At 42.4% G+C, this 25,049-nt stretch overlaps 1 protein-coding gene across 1 annotated transcript in view; it reads right to left on the minus strand.

Annotated features, from left to right (window-relative positions):
• NBAS (NBAS subunit of NRZ tethering complex) overlaps positions 1-25,049 on the minus strand; it is a 313,356-nt gene that overhangs the window by 41,010 nt on the left and 247,297 nt on the right. Inside the window, exons 45-47 of the mRNA XM_021697807.1 lie at positions 9,326-9,544; positions 6,247-6,449; positions 4,116-4,205 (exon numbers count right to left, since the gene is read on the minus strand). Coding sequence (XP_021553482.1) covers positions 4,116-4,205; positions 6,247-6,449; positions 9,326-9,544 — 512 coding nt within the window. The remainder of the gene's footprint in view (positions 1-4,115; positions 4,206-6,246; positions 6,450-9,325; positions 9,545-25,049) is intronic.

A 25,049-nucleotide genomic window follows, 5' to 3' on the forward strand; every position in this document is an offset into this window, starting at 1 on the left:
GGGGGGGGGGGGGGGGGGGGGGGGGTTGTAGAAAAGGAAAAGAGGCCAAGGCAGAGGGAAGGAGATGCAAAAGGCGGGAAAACGGAGGGAAGTGACGCCCAAAGACCTTGCTGCTTCAAGTGTCATCCGTGGACTAAGCAGCACTTGGGAGCTGGTTATAAATGCAGAATTTCAGGCCCTACCCAGACCTACTCGAGTAAAATCTGTATTTTAAGAAGACCCCCAGGTAATCCCTGTGCACAGTGGCATTTGAGAAGACCTGTCCGTTGCAGGCTCTTTAATATCAGAAGCAGATGAGATCTGGTGAGAGAAAATTCAGAGCATGTCCTTACCTGGGTGAGCCCGGACACACTACCAAACCTGTCTGAGCATCATTTTCTAATCTGAAATGGAGGCAACAACAACACCATAAGGGGGTTGTTGTGAGGACTAAGTGGGTTGCTGAACAGCCACTTCCAAGATCTCAGCCCTGAGTCACTGATGTTCATTACTTTTTTGTTTTTAAATGCTTGATGATCTTTTCTTAGTTCTAGGTTTAACAAATATATTATTTTAGAAAGTTATCTTAGCTAGTGAATGTTTTTAAACCCATTTTTCTTAAGCAATCTAATCAACTAATTCTTAACCCAAATAGGAAATTTAGATTATATTCTCAAAATCTGTTACAGACATACATAAATCATGGGAGAAAACACACTTATAAAATTCAATTTATGTACCCGAGCCTCTCAATAATTTATTACCTTAATCTCATCTTTAATCATTGATGCTATAAAAGATTTTTGACACTATTTCAAATCCTTACAATACTTAGCCCTGATGTCTGGGGGCAAGAATGTGGTTAAGCTGGAAAGAAAGCCTGTCTGAGTGGCACTTGGCACAGGCGGACAAGGAGGCACAGGGGGCTTTGTGAATGAAGCAGAAGCTGCAGTTCAAAGGCGAATCAGACTTGTACCAATATACAAAGTCAAAGGAGGACATGCTGATGACGGCATAAATTGTCTAAAAATTAGGAACAAAACCACACACTTGGTGGTAGCCATGAATACACACACCCAAATTCTGACTCTTCCGTGCAGTCTACCTGCCAGGAACACTCTGGGTTGGTGGGGGCCTGACCTCAGAGCACAGGAATGTGTGTGCACGAAGAGAGGGGATTTACTCCGCAAACGGATGCCATGGAGAGCAGTGCATGTTGACGCATTTCGGGGCGAGGACTGAGGGAGGCTGGGTATGGCCCTAAGGGTGAGGGTGACACACAGGCCTGGCGTGGCCTACTGGAGGTGAGGCGGCCATATCAGGCCATGGAGTGAGTGACCGAGAGGGTTACTTTCAAAGGGTCTGAATCCCCATGTCACTCCAAAGACCCCCCCCCCGGGAGTGGCTCCCCCATGTGATCTGCCAGGTACAGTTTTGGGAAAAGAAATTGAAGCCAAGGATTTAGGCTTTAACTGCATGGATTCAAAAAGTCGTTGCCAGAAATGAAAGTTATGACTTCGTCTTCCTTTTTTTTTAAGCCAAAAAAAAAAAAAAAGTTCACTGAAGTTTTTTCTGTTAAGAAAACTTTGTTATGCTGTTCCTCTGGAATAAAAAGTAAGATCTTGCTCTGTTTCTTCATTCCCCAATGTCTTCCTCTTTGGAAATCAAAGCTTAAAAAAAAAAATAAGTCTGTATGCAAGAAACCCAAGTTGGGTTCACCTGTGTTTCTGGCTGGAAATTCACTCAGAAGAATCCTGCCTTCTAATCTTTTTGAGATGTCTCCCCTGGAAGGCAGACTTACTGCCTGCTCAGATCGTGTCATCCCATGAGGCCGGGCGCAGGTCTGCATCAGCTGAAAGCAGCCGTGCTCTGACAGCAGCTCACCGGGAAGGGGCAGGCAGGGGGCCGGCGGACGGGCTCTGACCCGAATGGCAGATGCTGGACGCACCTCTGGAAGGCGGCTGAGGGTTCCCTGCGCAGCATCTGCCTGGCTTCGCTACCTGCTGCATCTGCAGTGGCTCAGGGGGCCTCGTCGGCCTGGGGTGCCATTCCCCACCTCCTCCTCCTCACAGACTCCCTTTTCATGGACCAGGACCAACGACGTCCCTTGCGTACCCCGCCCTGACTTCCCCAGATGGAATAAACCGCTCCGTCCACCCTGCTTTCTGCACAGCACTTACCCCTCGGCAGTATGGCAGCTAGAGCTAGGGGAAGGCTTGTCTCGCCTGCAAGACTCTGAGCTTCTCAGGTGCGAGGCTATTTCTTCCCCGTATCTAACTCCTCCTCACTCAGCACGGGGCATGACACACAGTGAACGTGGAGATCATTTCATTTCGCTTTTGAATAAGGCGTAAAATAGCTTCGTTATACTTCAAGACCCCAAAGCAAAGGGGCTTAGAAAAACGGTGCAAAGCGGAAGGCTGAGTAAGTAGAGGGCCCTGACTGCAATGCTTTCCCAGATTCACCTATATGGCTTCTCCTATTTTCCTCCACTCAAGCCTCGGGCACAAAGCAACATATGGAATGTGCTATAGAGGCATCTGAGCGCTGAATTAGTTCTCAGAGCCCGGCTGGGATCCTGGTTCCATTTCCCCGGCCTGTGACTCAGGGCAAGGCCTCCTCGAAAATGGCAACAACACATGCAACCATCAGAAATAATCATAAGGAAATCTAAAAAGACAAATGAGAAGAGTTACAGTAGCAAGTAAATAAAAGAAGAATATGAAGTGTTTACACATTTTGATTGAAGCTATATAAAAATATATGTGTACCTGTACAATAACTAGAAAGTAATATGCAAATGAAAATAATTATATTACTGAATGAACTGTGAGGCGTTTTCACAAATACTTCTTCATTATTATTATATATTTCCCATTAAAAAAAAGAAAACAGGGGCACCTGGCTGGCTCAACTGGTATAGCAGGTGACTCTTGATCTTGGGCTCATGAGTTCAAATCCTGCATCGGGTGTAGAGATTATTTAAAAAAAATAAAATAAGAAAATTGGGGCGAGGCCTTATAGGGGTGACATGGCTGTAAGATACACGAAAGAGGTCTATAAACTCTGGCAAATACATAACCACCAACTTGTTGTTGCAGTTCTTCCTACCACTACCACTGCACCTGAATGAAAAATTCTGTCTAAAAATGGCATTAGACCACAAGAGCCAAACTATGGAAAGAACCCAGATGTCTACTGACAGATGAATGGATGAAGAAGATGTGGTATATACACAATGGAATATTATGCAGCCATCAAAAATGAAATTTTGCCATTTGCAATGATGTGGAAGGAACCAAGGGTATTATGCTAAGCGAAATAAGTCAGTCAGAGAAAGACAATTATCATGTGATCTCACTAACGTGCAGAATTTAAGAAACAAGACAGAGGATCACAGGGCAAGAGAGGGACAAATGAAACAAGATGAAACCAGAGAGGGAGACAAACCATAAGAGACTCTTAATCTCAGGAAACAAACCAAGGGTTGCTGGAGGGGAGGGAGGTGGGAGGGATGGGGTGGCTGGGTGATGGGCATTGGGGAGGCTATGTGCTATGGTGAGCACTGTGAATTGTGTAAGACTGTTGAATCACAGATCTATACCTCTGAAACAAATAATACATTATATGTTCACTGAACTTAAATTTTTAAAAAATGGCATTAGAGACACACACCTTTCTGTATCCTCATGTACTCTGTATAAAGCCTGTATACTCATGGCCCTCAGGCAAGGCAGACCTAACATATATAAAGCTTTCAAAAAAAAAAAAAATACATGTACTCTAGAAAGTTTCCTTACGTAACCAGTCCAGTAACCTCCTGGAGATGTGAATCCCTTCCCCCTCCCGGCCTCACGTGGAACGAGAAGAGAGGAGACCATGATCTCCCAGGCAAACAAGGCTCTGGGGAGCAGGCGGGTGTCCTTCTAGAGCTGACAGGGTAAGAGGATAGCTGGAGAAACCATGACTCCAAATGCAGAGCCTCCTTAGATATGCGGAAAGTCCTCAGCTCTTCCTTCAAAACCGCCTAGAAAAGGAGGTTCGTCTGGGCAGTTACATAAACAGTGATATTAAAAGTAATCCTGCGATTCTGACGAGTGCCATGAGGGGAGATGCACGCACGGTGCTAGGCTTACCCCTTGTCCACGCTGGCATGGACAGCTGCAACAACACCTTCCAGGACCTGGAGGGGGTCCCCCGACCCACCGAGGTCAGCACTGCCCCCACTGTGAAGGGAGAGAGACAGAACCGATTCAGAAGAGGGCTCGACCTCAGAAAGCAGTGTGGCATTCACACTCAGATGCACCCAGCTGGATTCTGGCAGAGGATGCTGCCAGCTCATAGACATGCGGGGTATATGCGGTCTGCGAGTGCTAAAGATATGGAAATGAAACATTTTCTGCCCTTAAGGAGCTCACAGTCTAATATATGCTTCTTTTCCTATGAAGAAAATAAAATCTACTTGCATTCTGTCATTTAAAAAACATTCAATGGACATTAAATATATGAGCTATTTTAAGCATTAAATATATCATCATCTAAGTTCTCCAGATGGACTTAAAAAAAAACAAACGAATTATTTATGTGGTACTTACCAGGTACAAGTGCTTTACATATTTTCTACCATTTAGTTCCCAGCGGTCTACGAGATAGGTACTATTATTATGCCCATTTTATAACTGTGTATGTCTAGGACTCCACTGAATTTTGAAAAAGCAATAGAAGGAAAGTTTTAGGTGAGTTTTCTGAACAATTTAAGTGATAGGATTTAAATCAACTGCTGGATTCAGTTCTTTACGTGCCTTTGTTATTTTATATCTACTGAATTGTACTAACTTTCTAAAAGGTAAATGTTATGGATGCTGTCAATAGCAATTGCTTTTCCTTTGAAAAGGAGGTAGCTGAACTCCTGAAATTCCCTTTCCTCCCACTGCAGAAAGATTTAGTTCACATTTACTGAATGTCTTCTCTGTGCTAAGCGTAACATTTATTGGAGAAGAACCGTCTTTACAAGTGGAACTGGGCGCAGGGAAAGAGAGAGAAGTATAATTTATGTCAGAATTCTATAACTGTAAAAATATCACATCACATTTTATTTTAATTATTCATGACAATGTGTAATTTTTAGGAAATAAACTAAATTTGTCAAAGCACTAAGTTTTCAAAATGTTTTTGTGAGGCTCATCTAAATCTCAATTTCAGAAAAAATAATAAGATAGCTATGGATCAAAAGGTGCAAAATATGACCAACAAGTGTCTGTCATCATCTGAGAGAGGAGAGCGGGTGGCTCTTACAGCCACCACCAAAACATAATAAGCTAATAACAGAACAAAGTTTTATTAATTTGACATTTGTTATTTCTTAAAAAAATGTTATATTTCTCTCTCTCTCTCTCTCTCTCTCTCTCAAATTACCAGATACCACAGATCATTAAGGTGAAAACTGTAGGAGGCTGGGGTAATTAAACTGATAAAGGCTCATTTGATTTCAGTTCAGCTGTGGAAAACTGACATGCATTTAATCAAAAAGTTCCTCAAGAGCAATGAAGAATTACAAAGGAGGCTTAAAAAGAGAATACATTAAACACAACCAAATCTTTCAGCCTAATTGCATTATTCACAGAAAGCACTTCATGCCTCATTCTTTTCTGAGCTTAACTTCCCCCCCGCCCCCTTCCCTAACCCTCCTGGATGCATTCCCACCAAGACATGGGCACACTGACAGAGAGCTCGAACTTCTCAGTTGTTGGTTTCATGCCATCAACTGCAGGTAAATAAAACTCTAAGACACTTAACAGATGTCTAAACCTTCAGTATATGATTAATCTTGCCTTGTGTACTTCAACAGGAGCTTCTGGGACCCATTTGGCAGCCTCTACAAGGAAGGGGAAGTAGAAAAGCCAAGACCCATCAACCTGGGTCCCAAGACAACCTGACACTCGGCTACCTCCCACACAGGCCATTTTGGCCTTACCCTATTTCAAGAATTATTTGGGGGCCAGGGGAGAAGAGGGTCTAGCTGAAAGTTAGTTTGAGGACACATTACACACAACACCAGTGGGGAAGCATTTTCATGGTTCTCCATTCTCAAGATCTCTTAAGACACAAGACTCTGAGAAATCTCATGAACATGTCTCGCCTTTATAAAGTACTTCATCGTTCATAAAGTGCTTCTACATACGTGGTATTTTTTCTCCGTTACTGCGAAATGAGCACCACTACTAGCAACTATCACCGCAGGTTTCCAACGACTCTTCTCTAGCCTACCTCAATGCAGAAAGGATCTTCCTTACTGCATCCTGCACCACATCCTTGGGCGAGATGTCGAGAGGGCCCACGGCCACCTGCAGCAGCTGCTGAATCATTCTTAGAGGCAGACCGTCCAGACACATGGCCACAGCTTGGTCATGAAGTTTCCCTTTCTCTGATCGGGACAGATCATAGAGGTCACCGTACTTCCGCAGTGTTTCCTGTAAAGATATGGCATGCAACACCTGAGTATCAAACAGGAACTCAGTGTGTCCACATGTACACAGCGAAGCATATTTAGAAGATTCTCAAACCCCACACTGAAGAACAGGCAGTGGTTAGTAGGAGCGGGGGCTCCAGGGACACCAGGCTTGGGGACAGATCCTTGCTTTACCATGTAGTAGTCTGTGGGCCTTCAGTGGCTGCAAAATGAGGAGGAGGACAGAGATTCTTGCGAACAGGGCGTGTCGTGAACATTAAATGAGAGAATGTAAAAGGCCTGTAGCACAACGTCAGGCCCAAAGTAAAGCTCATGAAGCGTAAGTTTATTATTGTGACTGGGCCACAACCACGTGACAGCTCAGGTCCACAACCACCAGCTGCCAAACCCAGGTAGTACACGTGTGTCACCTGATTTAATGCTTCTAATAATCCTGCAAAGAGTTTTCATTAGCTCCATTTTGCCAAAAAGTAAACTGAAAACCGAAAATGTAAAGTAACATGCCCAGAGTCACATGGCTAGCAATTCGGGAAATGAGGATCAGAATCCAAAAGACTACATTTCCCGGCCCCCATGCCACACACCTGCCCCTCTGATAACGTCTGTAAAAACCAACGTGACAATAAATAATGTATGAAACAGGCCACAAGCTACTGTTTTTCATCATACCAAACACGGTCACTTAGGGTAAAGAATGCTTTCCAGGTTCTCTATAGCTTCTCAGGTAATCTTGAATATGCTCTCTTGTCTTTCAGAACCACCATGTAAAATCCAAACTTTAGCTGGATAGTTGATGATATTAAAGAACTGCTGTTAATTTTTTTTTACTGTGATCACGTTCTAGTGGTGTGTTTACATGCATCCTTTAGAAACAGATGTGCAAGTATTTACAGATAAAGTAAACCAGTGACTGGGATTTTCTTTAAAATAATCCACAGGAGCGGGGTGAGGGTAGGTGGGACTATGCATGAAGTAAAAGAGAGGTCATATTCTGATCACTGGTGAATGACTGCCCTGGGAGTTTAGCACACGACATTTCATTTTACTCTTCTCCCTGCTGTGAAACTTCTAGTAACAGAAAACGCCCGTGAGTGCAACAGGGCAGCTACTCGTATGCGTCCTGAGCAAGAGGGAACCGAGGCACCACAGGATAAAGGCCTCTCGTTTAGACTGCACTCACCTAGGGTACAGGGGATCTTCTTGCACTGGGTGTACAAGTGAAGAGGTTAAAATTAAGGCCTGAACTTAAAAGGGACAAATGTATGAAGCTGAAAGTGATTTCCAGTGTTTGCTATGAAAAGCACCTGAATAAAATCAAATAAGGTCCACTTTAGGGACCAGAAGTGTCTGCTATTATGGACCATCCATGGTCTGACCGAACGGCATTTGCAAGCAGCCACTGGTACCTTTAAATCACAGCCGAGCGCGAACAAACGGCTGTTTCTGTTAATCATCCCCCCGACCTCATATACATTGGTCTAGTCACTCGAAGACAATACTTGTTCCAAGGAGAGGGATGACAATTCTCCAGATTTGAGCACCGTATATTTAATTTAAAAAATAAGACAAGTATTTAATTTTTATACTAATAAGTATAATCACTTTTACTTGAAGAATTCAAATTTTACCCTAGTTCTCATAATTATGGATTATAGCACTGTACATCTGGATAAAATCCAGATTGGTAAAGCCAATTTGTTCCCTGCAAAGCCTTCTCTATTGCTTGTACATCATTTAACGTGATTCATTAGACAGGCTAATAGCACTGAAAAATACAAAATGAAATAAAACTACTATCAAACTTTTGAATTCTTCCCATCATCTTTTCCATGAGGGCTTTGCATTTATGTGTCTCATACAAATTTTGAAGTCTTCCATTTGTTCATTATCTGAACTGCTCTCCACTGACCCGCCTTTCTATCAGGAAGAGCTCTCCACAAGCCAAGAATACAATTCAGTCAACATGTACGGTGTGAGAAAAATAAAAGAGGAGATTAGTGGCCACTTAGAGCTTCATTTACCATCAACATGAAATGGGCAAATGCAAAATTACTTAGACATCTAAACATTGTTTTCACCTACATGAAACCATTTACTGATTGATCTGTCAACTTCTCAGTTATGGAAAAGAAGAGCTAAAACTCTCTGGGCTGGAACGGTACAGAAGAAAAACTACAAAAGCTACAGAGGATTTCCCCGAGCTGTCCTCACACACTGGGCCTCACGTTTCCTCGTGGGCAGCGGCTCCGGACTCTTGTGAGAGTATTTTCTGAGACACCATGAGAGTCTCAACTGGAAACCAAGTAGGAACAATTCTACTAGCCAAAATAATTTATATCAATAATAAAATGATATTGGAAACATGAAATACAAAAAAATAGGACAAGTGCATATAACTGGGAAAAAAAAAAAAAAAAACCTGTTGAAGCAGGTACAGATGGCTCTTTCTGAATTTTTCTGAAAATGAGGGAGAAAAAAATCTATCATTTTTCAGTTGAGACAGCAAAACACCTACCAGCTTGTCGGGCTTGCAAACCACTGTCCTGATCGCTTCTCAGCTTCAGTGACCTCTCCCTCCCCCAGGTACCCAACCTGAGTTCAACTCAGGGTTCTTTCCCCCATCCTTCCCACCTCCTCCCTGCCAGAGATTAATCCTGATAAGTGGCCTCAAATCCTTTTCAAAGAACTGAAAACCAAATCGACAATCAAGAGGTAATGAAGAAGCTAAAGGATAAATGATGGAGGACCATTTTTAAAGACATCTGCAAGATTGAAAACCCTAGCAAAACCACCAATATGGCTTGAAAGGAGAAATGAAAGCGGGTACTGCTGTTATCTGAGTGAGTGAGCATGGGGAACAAGTTTTCACTTCATTACCTGCTCACTATTCTTCAGAGAAACAAGGAAGCTGTGGTTGAGGGTTTCCAGGTGAGCAAGTGATTTCTCCAGATGATTCAGGGCATCTGCATAGGTCATTTTAGAGTCACTAGCTTCTTGAATGTCCTCTTCCAAATTTCTTTTCCGCAGCTTCTCAGTAAAATGTTTGACTGTCTGAATAGCCTTCTTAGTCATCTCTTTACGTGCTTCCACAGACAGCTTCAACACAAAAAGGGATTGAACAGTGAGACAAGCCAGCCCCACGTTATCAGAGATGGCATATTTAACAAGGGACTAGTGAGGCAGAGAGAACCAAAGTGAAATGTTGGCATACAACTTTAACCAGTGAATAGGCTTTTGTTATATTAGCTTTTCTTCTGTGAGGAAAACAACAACATGAGGGACCATATGAGCTATTAAACTAGTAAATATAGATTTTTTTAATCTAATATGCAAAAGTAGGCAATATATGATGAAACTAGCATTCAAACAGAGTTCTGGTTACAGTGAAAAAAGGAGGAATCATTTCTACAACCACAATTACCAGTTTTGATAATTTACTATAAGGAAATGATTAAAAAGAAGAAAACAGTATTGGCATGAAGATTTTAACTGGAATAAGACTATAAAATAAAACCTCAAAAGCAATCTAATTGCCTGATATAAAACAAATGGTAATTAACTTATGATAAATTACTAGATAGAACATTATGCCATCATTAAAATTAGAAATTATAAAAACAAAAAAAAAACAAAAAAAGAAATTATAAAAACAGTATAGCAATTTGCTAAGTGCTTATCATAAAATTTTAAATTTTAGGCATCAGAAATCAAAACTGTCTACATTGTGCTTATATTAAAATCCAAACTAATCCTGTGTGTATGGCTGAACACAAATACACACACACACACACACACACAAATATTAGTGACTACTGACGTTAACATGTTGGGATTATGAGCAATTTTGTTCTCAACTTTCCAAATTTTCTATAATAATGTCATATTCACTTCTGTACTTACCAAGTATTTATTGAATTTTGATATGTGAGAGTCATTTTGTTAGGCATGCGGGAATCATATTTTTCTATTATTAAAAATATTAAGCTTACTTGGCCTGAAGTCTGAACATAACCCATCCTGACGGAGGCACCACACATCGGTCAGCCACGTTGGGCCTTTTCAGGCCCCACTGATTTGTGCTGCTTTGGATCCTAGATTTAGCCTCATGTCAACTACTCAAGCACATTTTTACTATAGCCTTAAAAGGGCGTTGTGTTAATTTAAAGAAATAAATAAAATAAAAACAGATAGAGTCCTGGGCAAAATCTTATCTTTACTATTATTTCTTAAAATCAGTTACCGTGTGTCTCTGGTTATCCTGAGAAGTACCACAGGCATCAAAACATGGCATCAGTGACCGTACTCGGAGGCCAACCCCTCCCAACCTCCCATTTCCCACCAGCTCCCTCCAAGTCACTCTACACAGAACTCATGTTGTGTAATGCAGATGGCTGACATCTTCTTCATCCCATGTTCATATGGGTAAAAGGTAACTTTAGGAAGTACTATTTCCACTGAATTTTAACTAAGTGTATGCTTTGCAAATGCAGCTTCAAGTAAGCTTTGTGGCCAGACTGCTACCTCCAAGCACTCATGACATACAACAAAATCAGAAGCCCCCAACTGACAGGCAAGTAGTTACATTATTCTCTTCACTTGCATACACTGTGAACTCTTTTCTGTGGTGGAGAAATAGAAGATAATAGACCTTGTGTAGTTCATAGCCCTCCTTACTTCGCCCATCATGTGGATGGAAAGACTGAGCCCCAGGGAGGTTGTGAGATATGCTGGGGTTCCTCAAGTAAGAGACAAGACTAAAAGCCAGCATCCAGGTGCCTTGTTATGGAGCTGGTGCTGCCCTTTCCCCGCACATCACACAGCTTCCACTTTGCCGGGGCTACCTCCTCACAGGCTCTGACAGAGCGATGATGGGTGCATGCTGGCTGGGTGCTCCACAGAAGCAAAGACAAATAAGAATATGGCAGAGTGAACCCTTCCTTTCTGTTCACTCATATTTGTCTCCCCAAGACAGACAGGTTTAGGGAATATTTGGATATACCAGCTGGCCAAATGTCTATTCCCTCCTAGCCTACTGAGGGCCATGGAAGAATTTCAACCACAGACCAGCAAGAGAGTAGGGACAGGACGGGCAATTCACACGTGCAGGGAGCAGCGTCCTGGGAGAAACAGCTGGTCTCCATACCCTGGGACAGGTCCAGATGCGGTCTTGGTTGTCCAAGTTTTAATGTGCCATTGTCAACCACCCCTGGAATGGCTCGGTAAGTAGGAAGAGCACTCACCTCAGATAACCTGTGCTTAATGTTCACTACTGGGTGACTAGACAACTTGACAACATGCTTCAAGCCTTTGTTTCTTCTGTGTGAAATGTGAAAAATCTCATCTAGTATGCAATGTCCTTCTGAGAATTTAAATGAGATAATATATAAAATAAGCTGAATTGTAATTTGACCAACTGATACAATACACAAGCCATCTTCTACCAGTTAGTTTTTTTTATCTTCCTAATCAATTTGCCACATAATCCCTTCTAGAAAAACCTTTTCATAAGCTCGGAAAATTCCTTGGTATGATACTTCAGGACTTCCACAAGCTGGCTCCAAGCTAACCTCTAGTCTCAAATATAATTGTAGCCCCCATTCCAAGCTCCATACACATAAATTTTTCATCATTCCCTGGGGTCACTAGGTATCCTGTCTCAGCAAAATGCTCTCTCCTCTCTTCTTTGCAAGGCACAGTCCTACCCGTTTTAATACCAAGACACACACAAGTCATCCTGGACTCATCTGTTTCTTCAGACTGGCTAGTCCATCAGCAGATCTTCTATTCTAACAAGTGCATCATCTACTGGCTTATATACATGGAAACTCTAACTGCCCAGCAATACTGAGTCTAGGCCTCACACTGATGTCTGTGCTTTCCTAGAACCTGCTATGGAACGGCCACAGAATGGCCACTAGGGGCAAGTGAATTTTCTGGGAGCTTAAATTACTGGACCTCATCACCAGTGTTGTCAGAAAAGGTCCCCCCACCCCTTATGTTTAATAATCTTTCAGAATAACTAAATAACCCAAGAGTTACTAAGAATATAGAGTGTAAACAAATGCAACCCTAAATTAATTTTCCTGAGGGAGCTGGGCCTGTATAAGAGGCAGAATGATATTATGATAGAAGATATAAGGACTGGGCATTTTGCTTCATTGGACACTTAAGCTTTTCACTCTTTACTTTATTAAAAACAGGTTTGTCACTGAAAGACTATAAGGTGAGATTAGGAAATACAAGTTTCGGGGCACCTAGGTGGCTCAGCTGGTTAAGGGTCCAACTCTTGATGTCAACTCAGGTCTTTATCTCAGGGTCATGAGTTCAAGCCCCACATTGGGCTCCATGCTGGGCATGGAGCCTACTTAAAAAATAATTAAACCAAAGCTGGCGGCATCACAATTCCAGACTTCAAGCTCTATTACAAAGATGTCATCATCAAGACAGTATGGTACTGGCACAAAAACAGACATATAGATCAATGGAACAAAACAGAGAGCCCAGAAATGGACCCTCAACTCTATGATCAACTAATCTTGACAAAGGAAGGAATGTTCAATGGAAAAAAGACAGTCTCTTCAACAAATGGTGTTGGGAAAACTGGATAGCCACATGTAGAAGAATGAAACTGCACCATTTCCTTACACCACACACAAAAATAGACTCAAAATGGTTGAAAGACCTAAATGTGAGACAGGAATCCATCAAAATCCTTGAGGAGAACACAGGCAGCAACCTCTTCAACCTCAGCTGCAGCAACTTCTTCCTAGAAACATCACGAAAGACAAGGGAAGCAAGAGCTAAAATGAACTACTGGGGCTTCATCAAAATAAAAAGCTTTTGCAAAGCAAAGGAAACAGTCAACAAAACCAAAAGACAACCGACACAATAGGAGAAGATATTTGCAAATGACATATCAGATAAAGGGCTAGTATCCAAAATCTATAAAGAACTTATCAAACTCAACACCCAAAGAACAAATAATCCAGTCAAGAAATGGACAGAAGACATGAACAGACATTTCTGCAAAGAAGACATACAGATGGCCAACAGACACATGAAAAAGTGTTCAACATCACTAGGCATCAGGGAAATCCAAATCAAAACCTCAATGAGATACCACCTCACACCAGTCAGAATGGCTAAAATGAACAAGTCAGGAAACGACAGATGTTGTCGAGGATGCGGAGAAAGGGGAACCCTCCTGCACTGTTGGTGGGAATGCAAGCTGGTGCAGCCACTCTGGAAAACAGTATGGAGGTTCCTCAAAAAGTTGAAAATAGAGCTACCCTATGACCCAGCAATTGCACTACTGGGTATTTACCCCAAAGATACAAATGTAGTGATCTGAAGGGGCACCTGCACCCCAATGTTTATAGCACCAATGTCCACAATAGCCAAACTATGGAAAGAGCCTAGGTGTCCACCAAGAGATGAATGGATAAAGAAAATGTGGTATATATAACAATGGAATATTATGCAGCCATCAAAAAATGAAATCTTGCCATTTGCAATGGCACGGATGGAACTAGAGGGTATTGTGCTAAGCGAAATAAGTCAATCAGAGAAAGACAAGTATCAAATAATCTCACTGCTATGAGGACTCTGAGAAACAAGAGAGAGGATCATAAGGGAAGGGAGGGAAAAATGAAACAAGATGAGACCAGACAGGGAGACAAACCGTAAGAGACTCTTAATCTCAGGAAACAAACTGAGGGCTGCTGGAGTGGTGGGGGGTGGGAGGGATGGGGTGGCTGGGTGATAGACACTGGGGAGGGTATGTGCTATGGTGAGCACTGTGAATTGTGTAAGACTGATGAATCATAGACCTGTACCCCGAAACAAATAATACATTTTATGTTAATAAAAAAAATTAGATTTTGTAAAATAATGTTAAAGTGCCTAAATTGTTCTGCTACTCAAAAAGTATATATTCAGCATCTATTTTATAGGCCCTGTGGAAAAATGAGAGAAAACGCGAGCCAGGCTCAAAGAAATCATATTTAGTATAAGAAATAAGATGGTGGGAAGGGGAAGAAATTGAGGAGTCATCCCTGACAGCTGCGAATCTTACTGGGTCTACCTTTGAAATATATCCAGACTCTACCCAGTTTCCCCCATGTTCATGGCCACCCCTCAGTTCTAAGCCACATCGCCTCTCTTGGACTGTGATGGTTCTAACTGGTCTCCTGCTATAGCAGAGAGCACAGTGCTCACCAAACACAAGCATTCCATGGGCCCCACCAGAGCTGCCAATCCCCTTGCGGCTACCATGAGCCATGTTCCAGCCAAGGAAATCTGAGCAGAGGAGACACATTTCTTTTGTGAGCCAAGGCAAGATATAACCCCCATGCATCATGATCCAGTCTCCGTTCTTTCCCAGCCATGGCATTGAGGAGGGGGCAGGTCCCAGATGGCACCAATATGAGAGACGGTAGAGCTTCCATCAGCCTGGATGCTAAGTGGCTTTGTGGTAGAGAGCCCTTTACAGTCTCTTACTGAGTTAGGAGCATGAAGGAACATTAACCTTCGTTGTGTTAAGCCACTGTGATCCTGGGGCTTACTGGATACTCCAGCATTACCCAGGAGCAAAGTGATATTCTAAAAACATCAATCTGACCATGTCACTCCTCTGCTCAAATCTATTTAACAGCTTCCCAATTCACTAAGAGTAAAACTCAGCCTTCAGTGCCCTATGAAGCCCGCTATGATTTGTTCTTCTCCCCACCCTACCTGTCTAATCCTTCTTCCTCCCTTTCCCGACACTCTTGCTCCACTCTAGACAGACGGACTTCCGTGCAGTCCCTCTGTGCCTTTCCACACGTTGGTCCCTCTGCTTAAGATGTTCTCCAGGTATCCTCATGGTCGTTCCTGAGGACCTGGCACAAATGCCACCTCATAAGAGAGGCCTCCCCTGACCACTCTATAAGAGCTCGTACTCCCTCCCCCTCTTAACCGGTGTCCCTCTCTCTCTCTCCTTACCCTGTACTGACATAATTACGCTTCCATGTGCTGTCACTGTTATATTCCCAGAACCCCAAACCCAGAATGGTGGCTCATATATAACAACTGCCCAATTTGTTGAATGTGGAAGTGAATTAATGTATGAATGAGCACATTTAAAAAGGGAGAATAGCAGAAGCAGAGTTGCAGAGGTGGGAAAGCCTGTGGCATACGGTACATATGTAACCACTAGGGAGCACTGCAGTTAGAAAGAGCAAAGGTCTAAAGGGCCCTGTAGAAAATACTCCGGCTTGACAGGCCAGATGGTCTCTGTACATGGTCTTTGGTTGGTTGGTCTTACAATCCTTTAAAAAGGTGTAAAAACCAATCAGAGCTAAGGGCTATAACAAAAACAGGCAGGGGGCTGAGTCTGACCTGTAGGCCAAGGCTGGGTGACCCCCTGATCTACAGTATTAAACAGCTGTAGTTGGAAAGGAGAATTGAGAATAAACTGTAAGTGGCCTTGAGTACCAGGCTGGTTATGGAATCTGAGGTACAGGAATTAGAAACCACCAAAGGCAACCCGTATACTGAGGATTACAATTATATAAAAACGCCTTATTCAGTTCCCGTTTAAAAACACACTGTCGAAGAATCTTATTTTGAAGAAAAATATGAAACTGCAGGTACCTGAGTAAAAAATGTCATTCTTTCTCAAACCTCCCTTCATCTGTCCCTCCAGAATCAGTTCAGAGCTCACACGTCTGGAAGCATCTCTGACATGATCTCCCCAGGTCATAAACCACTCACAGACATTTCTAAAGCGTTCTGTGCTTACTTTTATCAAAGAACGTATCACATCACATTCAAATCACCCAGGTACTTGTACACCTCCTTGTTTAGTCAAGGAGATCCTTTAGGGTAGAAACTGTGGTTTGTTTTTTTTTTTAAATCTCTGTATTCCTAGCTCCTAAACAATGTCCAGCACATCACAGACAAGCAGAAAATAGCTGCTAAATCACTCAACTCTGATCAACATTGGAGGGGAAAGAGAACCATTAGAAGTACAAAGAAAGTGCTCTCAGTGTGTTCCTAGAAACCTGTGGTCCAGACTGGGCCAAAAGACTCCAACTTACCATGGACCCGGCAATGTCCTGTTCCCGTGAGAAGGTCTTTGGAGACGAAAATTGCAAAAGGATATTTCAAAGGACCTGAAACCAACCAACCAACCAACTGGGACCCGATGTGTGCCATCGGCAGCGGAGGTCGCGCAGAAGGGACACAAGGACATTAAACTAGTGATCACTTTGAGTGTATTCATTTGATACACATCCAGTGAATACATGCTGTACATCTGCCTATGGGCTGGGTGCCGGCAACACAGACAAAATTCGATCAGGTCCCTGCCCCCGGGAATGTGAAAGGCTAGTCTGAAATAGAGAGAGAGAAAAGACACGACGAAGAAGCATATCCTTACGAAACAGCAACAGGGTAAGGAGGAGGCAGGGTAGAGGCCTCAGAAGGGGAGCTTTGTCCCAACTGGAAGTGAGCGGCTGGGAGGCTGGGAGACATCTGCCAACGGCGGCCACTCCTGAGGGGAATCCTCAGCAGTGAGGAGGCAGGAGGACAGGAGAAGCATTCCAAGAGCCACCAGGTCAAAGGAGCAAGTGGGGAAGCGAGTTGGCTGGCTTGGCTGGAATGGAGTGTGCAAGTGAAGGGCCTTCAGGGAACGGGGAGGAACCCAGCAGTGGTGACCACACGGAGGGCCTGTCTGCCAGGCTGATGGGACAGGGCTTTACCATCATGACTGGGAAGGCGTGACCGGAAAGAGCTTAAGCAGAAGTTGACGGGATCAGTACTATCCTTTTCAGGTCATGGCTTGATTCAAAACTCACCAAGACAACTTTCCTCATCTACAGGTTCCTTCAGGCTGATCAATTTTACTCAGCAGATACTTTTTTTTTTTTTTTAAAGATTTTATTTATTTGAGAGAGAGAGAACACGTTCGCAAGCGCGGGGCAGGGCAGAGGGAGAGGGAGACAGAAGCTTCCATCTCTCCCTCCTCCTTTTTAAGCACAGACACTTCCCCACTTACCATATGCTAGCCCTGGTCTACGCACAGGAGGTACAAAGGTAAAATAAGACATGATATCTACCTGGGAAGAACATACATCGTACTGGGAAAGCCACACTCAAAAATAAGCACTTATAAAATGTAACGAGTATAAACGAAGGATGTGGGTGCATCAAGAAAAACGGTCTTAGAAAGGCAAGAAAGTCTTAACAAAGTAGGTAATACCTGAACCAGGATTTGAAGGATGAGCAAGAATTCATGTGGACGGAGCGGGTGGGGTGGATTTCGGGCAGAGACAGCAGCATGAGGACTTTAAAAAGGCTTTTACAGAAGAGGATGTTCTGGGCCTGTAACTCTAGAACACCTGAGGGATAGAATACCTCACCCCAAACCTAGCAGCTCACTACCTCAAAGAATCTCTGGCGGTGGGGGCAGGGGGTGCAGAGCAGCAGCTAACAGTGTATTTGGGGAAAAGAGGAAGAAGTGTTTTTGAAAAAGAGCAAACAATCCCAGGACTCTGATGCCCCACGGTGCACCCCCACCCCATTGCCACGAAAAGCTAGACACCTCCCTCCTCCAGTCTCACTCCCAGGCCAGACCCAGACAGTCACCGTGCTAGGGGCGAGGAGAAGCCTGTGGGGGCACCACCGGAAACTGTGTGTGTGCTTGGGCAGGAGACTGTCCTGCAGGGCAAGAGATGCAAAGGAGGGATGGGGCTGGGGTCCCCAGGGTGCTAACACATTCGCCTTCAGGTCAGGGGTCTCCAACTGGGCTACGTGTGCCAGTAACATGATGCAGAGCTTTTCTGGAGGGCACACCTGTGCAGAGGGTTGTAAGGGAATCCATTTCTAAATCTTCACCTTCTCCAAAATCTGTCCTCAAACTCATCTTGAGAACATTCTGGAGGTCAAGATGTCAAACCTACTCTCTTTCTCAGCTCACCTCTCACATAGGCCTTGCTCCACTTACATAAGAAAGACATGCATCACATTCTTTCTGAATCTGACTCTGCCACATCATCCTGGAGTCTAGAACGTTCCAGGACACACGACAAGGGACAACTGAAAATACTGGTGTGTGACAGGACTCCAACAACTGGATAATGAATATCTTTTTGCACGTCACAAGGTCTCCAGTTCTTGTACTTTCAACAAAATTGATGAAAGATCTAATTGAGTTGTCAGTTGATAAATCATTAAAAATAATTTTTAACAATAGATCATGATGTGATTTTTTGGCTGATAACTTGGGAGGGCACAAACCTGAGGGGCACTGCTATGGCAAAACTCCCTCCCCAACCACTGTGAACAGGGTTTTTAAATATTCATATCTACAAAAATGTAAAATGGAAACAACGGATGTTGAATGCAATTTCAATGCAGCAATAAGTAACACTCACCGAAGGGCACGTAAACTAATTAAAAAGCAATGTTTAAAGCCCTATGCATCTCATTAAGAGGTATATATATATATATATATATATATATATTTTAAAGATTTTATTTATTTTTTAACAGCGAGAGACACAGTGAGAGAGGGAACACAAGCAGGGAGAGTGGGAGAGGGAGATGCAGGCCTCCCGCTGGGCAGGGAGCCCGATGCGGGGCTCCATCCCAGGACCCTGGGATCATGACCTGAGCCGAAGGCAGACGTTTAACGACTGAGCCACCCAGGCGCCCCAAGAGGTATATTTTAAATACAATTTTAATTTTAGGATCCCTATTTATCAAAAGTTCACACTTCTATGTTGTTCTGATCAAACGTACACCTGAAACAATAACTCAATACAGAATAATTTCTTTAAATATTAGAGCTTTATGGTCACAAGAAAAATTTTAAATGTTAATTTCTTGTATAATGATTTTTGATGCAGAGAAATGACTTTTAAGCATAAAAACACTGCACTGTGCTAAAATTACATGAAGGTGAACTACGAAAGTCCTGGCACAAAAACCACTCTCCTCGTTTGCTCACTGACTCCCGAACTCTTTCACTAAGGGGCATGACCAAACTCTAGTGGGACATCTAGCAGCTTAAGGCTATGTCTCTAGGATGACCACAGTGTCTCTTAAGATTCCTTTCAGTAGAATTTACTGTTTGTTCTAGCCAAAACCCAGAGATAGGCCAGTAGGCCCCTGAACCCACTCTTAGAGCAGTAACTTTAGAAGGCTTGCCATTCTAAATCCTTTCTCTGCCTCTCCCAGATGTAAATCTGCTACCACCCAGAAGGGTCACCTGGAAGTATCTCTTTGAAATGCAAGCATTCAGGAAGACTGCCCTTCCTCCCCATTCCTGTGGGAGGGTAGAGCACCCAGCTCTAACTTGCACCACTATCTTGTCATAAAGACTCCAGAAGCTTGTTTCTCTTCCAGGTCGGTGTCAATCAACAGATGACCCAGTCCTATGCACCAACCCCACCCCCACCCAGGCAGGGCCTTTCCAGCCAAGCCCTGAAAGTCTCCTGCCTTTTGTTTCAGAGAAGCTGAACTCAATGAAACTGCAGCAGCTATCACGAAATAAAACCTGTCTTTATTGCCCTTAACTAGTGCCCAGCTTTATTTCTCTTTGACAAAACAGAGTACAAATCATTTGAGAAAAAGGAAGGATGCAACCTTTCCAACTGCTAAAGATGTGCTTGTTCTTATACTTTTTAAAGGGACGGTGGTCATTATAAAATCGCTATATTATTGTAGATTACCCTGATACAAACAAAGCTACCTAACAGTTTTACTTTAATGTCAACAATTAAAATATAGAGAATTACCTCATCCTTTGTACCCATTTAATATTATGATGCAAAAATCTTAGGTATCAAGGGCTACAGTCTGAATGTTTGTGTTCCCTCAAAATTCATATGCTGAAATCCTATCCCCCTCCCCCTCAAAGTGATGGCATTGTAGGTGGGGCCTTTGGGAAGTACTTCAGTCATGAGGGTGGAGCCCTTGTGAAAGGGACAAGCGCCCTCTACAAGAGGCTCCAGAGAGCTCCCCGTCCCTCCACTGTGTAAAGACACAGGGAGAAGGTGCCAACCATGGAGCAGGAAAAGGGATCTCACCAGAACTCAACTATGCTGGTGGCTTTATCTTGCACACTATTACCTGAAGTGTGATTTTTTAGACCACCTGCATTGAAATAACTGAGCATTACTTCAAGAATGAAAATTCTTGAGCCCCTGTTAGACTTATGACTCTGCGTGTGGGGTTAGGGAAGGCACTGGCATTGGTGGGAAGAAACCTGTCTTTCGCAAAAGCTTCCCGTACTTAATTCTAAGGGCAATGGAAGTGTGTGACCCATGACTGCAAGCTCTGGGGACTTTAAGCTTCTGAAGGACCCAATCAACTGGCTGATGGTGAATGGGAAGGTAGCTGAGGGGCAGTAAGAGGTCACTGCAAGAGTCCAGACAGGTTGGGGGGCTGGGGGGTGGGGAAGGGCGAGGTGAAAGAAGGGGGCAGTTCTGAATTTAGATGATACATATAATAGAACTAAGACATCAATATGCTGTCCTGGGCTAGCTGCCCGAGTATGCACTTCCCCCGATATACGCAGCCAGGTGCCTATCAGCAGAACCAGCAGGTTCCAAACCCTTTTGTCCAAGACCCAGAGTAAGAAGCACACTGCATAGCAAAACTCAATATCTATATCTATATATGAATATATTAAAAACAAACAAAAGTTTCCTGAAACAATACAACCCCTACTGTGGTGAGAGGCATACTGATAGTTTCTGATGTTAATCTACCGTCTAGTCTTTTTGGTTTGCTTGTTTTGAATGCCGATCACAACACTTAATCACAGGACTCACTAATGGGGTATAACTCCGTCTGTAAAACACCTGCAAAGCTGCTCCAACAATAACAGGATGACTTGCAGGGGCCAGCAAACTTCAAGGACACAAACGAAGTATCAAATTGTCTAGGTTAGATTTAATTGACTTCATTAAAGAATTTTTACATTAAAGAAAAAAATCACTTTATTTTTTACCAGTGGCACACCATTAACTTCTATATGGATACTGAATGCTGCATATATGTTTTATTTTTATGTCTGCTTTCCTTACTAGATTATGAGATCCATCAGAACAGGACCCATATCTTATTCATGTTTAATTCTCAGTACTTAGACAGCATTTAAGCACGGTTTTTATTTTATTTTTTTAAGATTTATTTATCTTAGAGAAAGAGAGAGAGAGAGAGAAAGAGAGAGAGTGGAGGGAGGTACAGAGGGAGAGGGAGAGAGAGTCTCAAGCAGACTCCCTGCTGAGCGCAGAGCCCAACATGGGGCTCGGTCTTATGACCCTGAGATCACAACCTGAGCTGAAACCAAGAGTCAGATGCTTAACCAACTGCACCACCCAGGTGCTCCTTTAAGCACTGTTTTTAAATTACAAATATAAAATATTATAAAGTAGTATCTGAAGTAGTATACAACAGAAAATGAAAATTGAGAAGTCTTAGAAATTTTGCTTTAATATATTGTTAACTAGAATTCAACCACAAAAATAAGAATTCATGTTTTGTCACCTTCAATTATATACTTAACAGAAAATCAATGTTATAACTTTGTTTTTTTGCTGTAACCATCAATTGCTTATACAATAAAAATGAATGGCACAGGACAGAGGCCACTTTATCTCTGCCTTTTGCCTTGTAGACTAACCACAGAAATGTCATTATTATTCTTTAGCAAGTGCCAATGGCCCCATCTTTTTTACTATTCACTTTCAGCAGTGACATAAGCTAATACATTCCAAGTTTTTCAATAGCTTGAAGGTCACCTTTATCTTAATAGAGAAAGACATGAAGAATGTTAGAAATGAGATGAAATATTACTGCAATCAGTAATGAATACTACCATCCACTGCTGTTGTGCATATCCAGGTTTTAACAAGATCTAAAAGCACTCATTCAATTTTGCATTTAAAAATCTTTTCCTATCATATGCATGCATTGGAATCACAACACAAATTGTACTCAAGATCATTCTAAGTAGATCCACTCTATATCAAAACCAAATGTGAATCTGAAAATCCAGATCTTAACCCAACACTGAAAGCTACAGAAGGTCATTCAAAACCAAAACTGTTCGCTAGAGCTTTGAAATTGGACTAAAAAAAATTCAAACTTTTTTTTTTTTTTTTTACCTTATAAGTAAGAATAAAACAGAAAGACTAATAAAGAAAAGCAGAAGGGGAACTGAACAATACTTGTGGACCTACTTGCACTGAAATCTTTATATATGTTAAGTTATTTAATCCTCACCATAGTTACTCATGGTACACGTTCCAGATATTTCAGGCATCTCCCTTATACCCACTCAATACCACGTGTACCAAGAGCTGACCGAGCATCTGCGGAGGACCCACTCAGTGCTGCTCTGGGACTTAGAGCTAGATTGTTCAGCAGGATCTCACTCCTCTCACCACAGTGTTTATTAGTTCGGGCAAATCCAGATCAAAGCCAATCAGTACCTGGTGATCTTATCAGCAGAAAACTTAGAATTTCTGTTTGGTGCCTGTGGGGAAGTTTTCTCACTCTATCTGGCTGACGTAAATTAGGAAGCAATGCAGCCCAATTACTTCCAGCTATCACACTGAAGCAAAGAACCCTATGATGAAGTTAACACCATAAGACAGCAGTGAAGAGAGATGGAAAGAAATTTGTTCCTTGATGACCGCACGCTGCTGGATCAACCAACTCTGAAGTCAGCCCCACCTCTGGACCTTACAGTTCATTAGCCAGTAAATTTTCTGATCAATTAGGCCAATTTAATTGGATTTTTTGTGTCTAAAATATTCTAAAACTAATCTATATTTATATAGTAGTAATTATTGTTCCCCATTATACAGTGAGGAAAACTCAGAAGATAGAGTAATTTTCCCAAGGTCAAGCTGGATGAGAACTCAAAAGATCTAACTACATAAACCTGTCTCTTTCTCCATCACTATGCTACCATTAAACGAACTTAAGATGTGTCTAAGATCCATCAATTTATCTCAATTCAATATGTTGAGAAGCTACAATATTAATATATGAAACTCCTCAGATTTCCCTGGGTCAGTGGTGATTCAAAATTGCTTTTCTCTGTTCTCCTCATGAGAATTTTTAACATCTGCTCATAGCTGGTATCAATGTTTCATAGTCTTTACACATACAGGTGGCATTAAAAATCCCTCATCAGAGCAGGTATACTGGACAAAAACTGGTTATACTCTGATTAAGGAACTTTGCTAGGTGATTCAGTGGAAAAAAAAAAAAAAAGGTTAAGTAGTATGTGGAAATTCGCCAAAAGAGGTTTATAAAAATGCACTGTGAAAACAAATACATACAGAGAGCCCGGGGGGCTCAGTTGGTTAAGCGTCTGACTTTGGCTCAGGTCATGATCCCAGGTTCCTGGGATCGAGTCCCGCATCGGGCTTCCTGCTCAGCAAGGAGTCTGCTTCTCCCTCTACCTCTGCCCCTCTCCCTGCTCATGCTCGTGCTCTCTCTCTCTCTCCCCCCCTCTAATAAATCTTAAGAAAAAGAAAGAAAACAAATACATACGGCACGCATGCCTGTGTTATCATAACTATCACAAATCAAGTGAGTTTGGTGTCGATGCCTTACCCAGACCCATCATCATCTCCCTGAAGACACTGCAATGACTATCGACAAAAAGGGCACCTACTGAATGGAGGAAGATATATGTATAGGATTTCTCTGATACGGGGTTAATATCCAAAATATATAAAGAACTCATACAATTCAACACCAAAAAAAAAAAAAAAACCACCCACAAATAATCTGATTAAAAAACAGGCAGAGGACCTGAATAGACATTTCTCCAAAGAAGATATACAGATGGCCAACAGACACATGAAAAGATGCTTATCACCAATCCTCAGGGAAATGAAAATCAAAACCACAGGGAGCTATCACCTTACACTTGTCAGAATGGCTAGTATCAAAAAGACAAGAAATAACAAGTGTTAAAGAAAATGTGCAGAAAAGGGACCCCTCATGCACACTTGGTGGGAATGTAAATTGGTATAGCCGCAATGGAAAACAGTATGGAGGTTGCCCAAAAAGTTAAAAATAGAAATGCCATGTGATCCAGCAATTACACTACTATTTACCCAAGGAAAACAAAAACACTAATTTGGAAAGATATATGCACTCCTATGTTTGCTGCAGCATTATTTGCAATAGCCAAGATATGAAAGAAACCCAAGTGTCCACTGACAAATGAATGGACAAAGAAGATGCGGTATAGATACCCAATGGACTATTACTCTCCCATAAAAAAGAATGAGATCTTGCCATTTGTGACAACATGGATGGACCTAGAGGGTATTATGCTAAGTGAAAAAAAATCAGAGAAAAACAAATTCCATATGGAATCTAAAAAACAAAACAACTGAAACAGACCCATAAATACAGCAATGTGGTGGTTGCCAGAGGGGGAAGGGTGTGTGGGGGGGGTATGGGCAAAATAGGCAAAGGGTTCAAGAGCTACAAACTTCCAGTTATGAAATACACAAGTCATGGGGATGAAAAGTACAATGCGGGAAGTACAGTCAATAATCAGTACCTCTGTATGGTGACCAGT

The sequence above is a fragment of the Neomonachus schauinslandi genome, chromosome 10 (assembly GCF_002201575.2).
Source record: "Neomonachus schauinslandi chromosome 10, ASM220157v2, whole genome shotgun sequence".
Classification (NCBI taxonomy): Eukaryota; Metazoa; Chordata; class Mammalia; order Carnivora; family Phocidae; genus Neomonachus; species Neomonachus schauinslandi.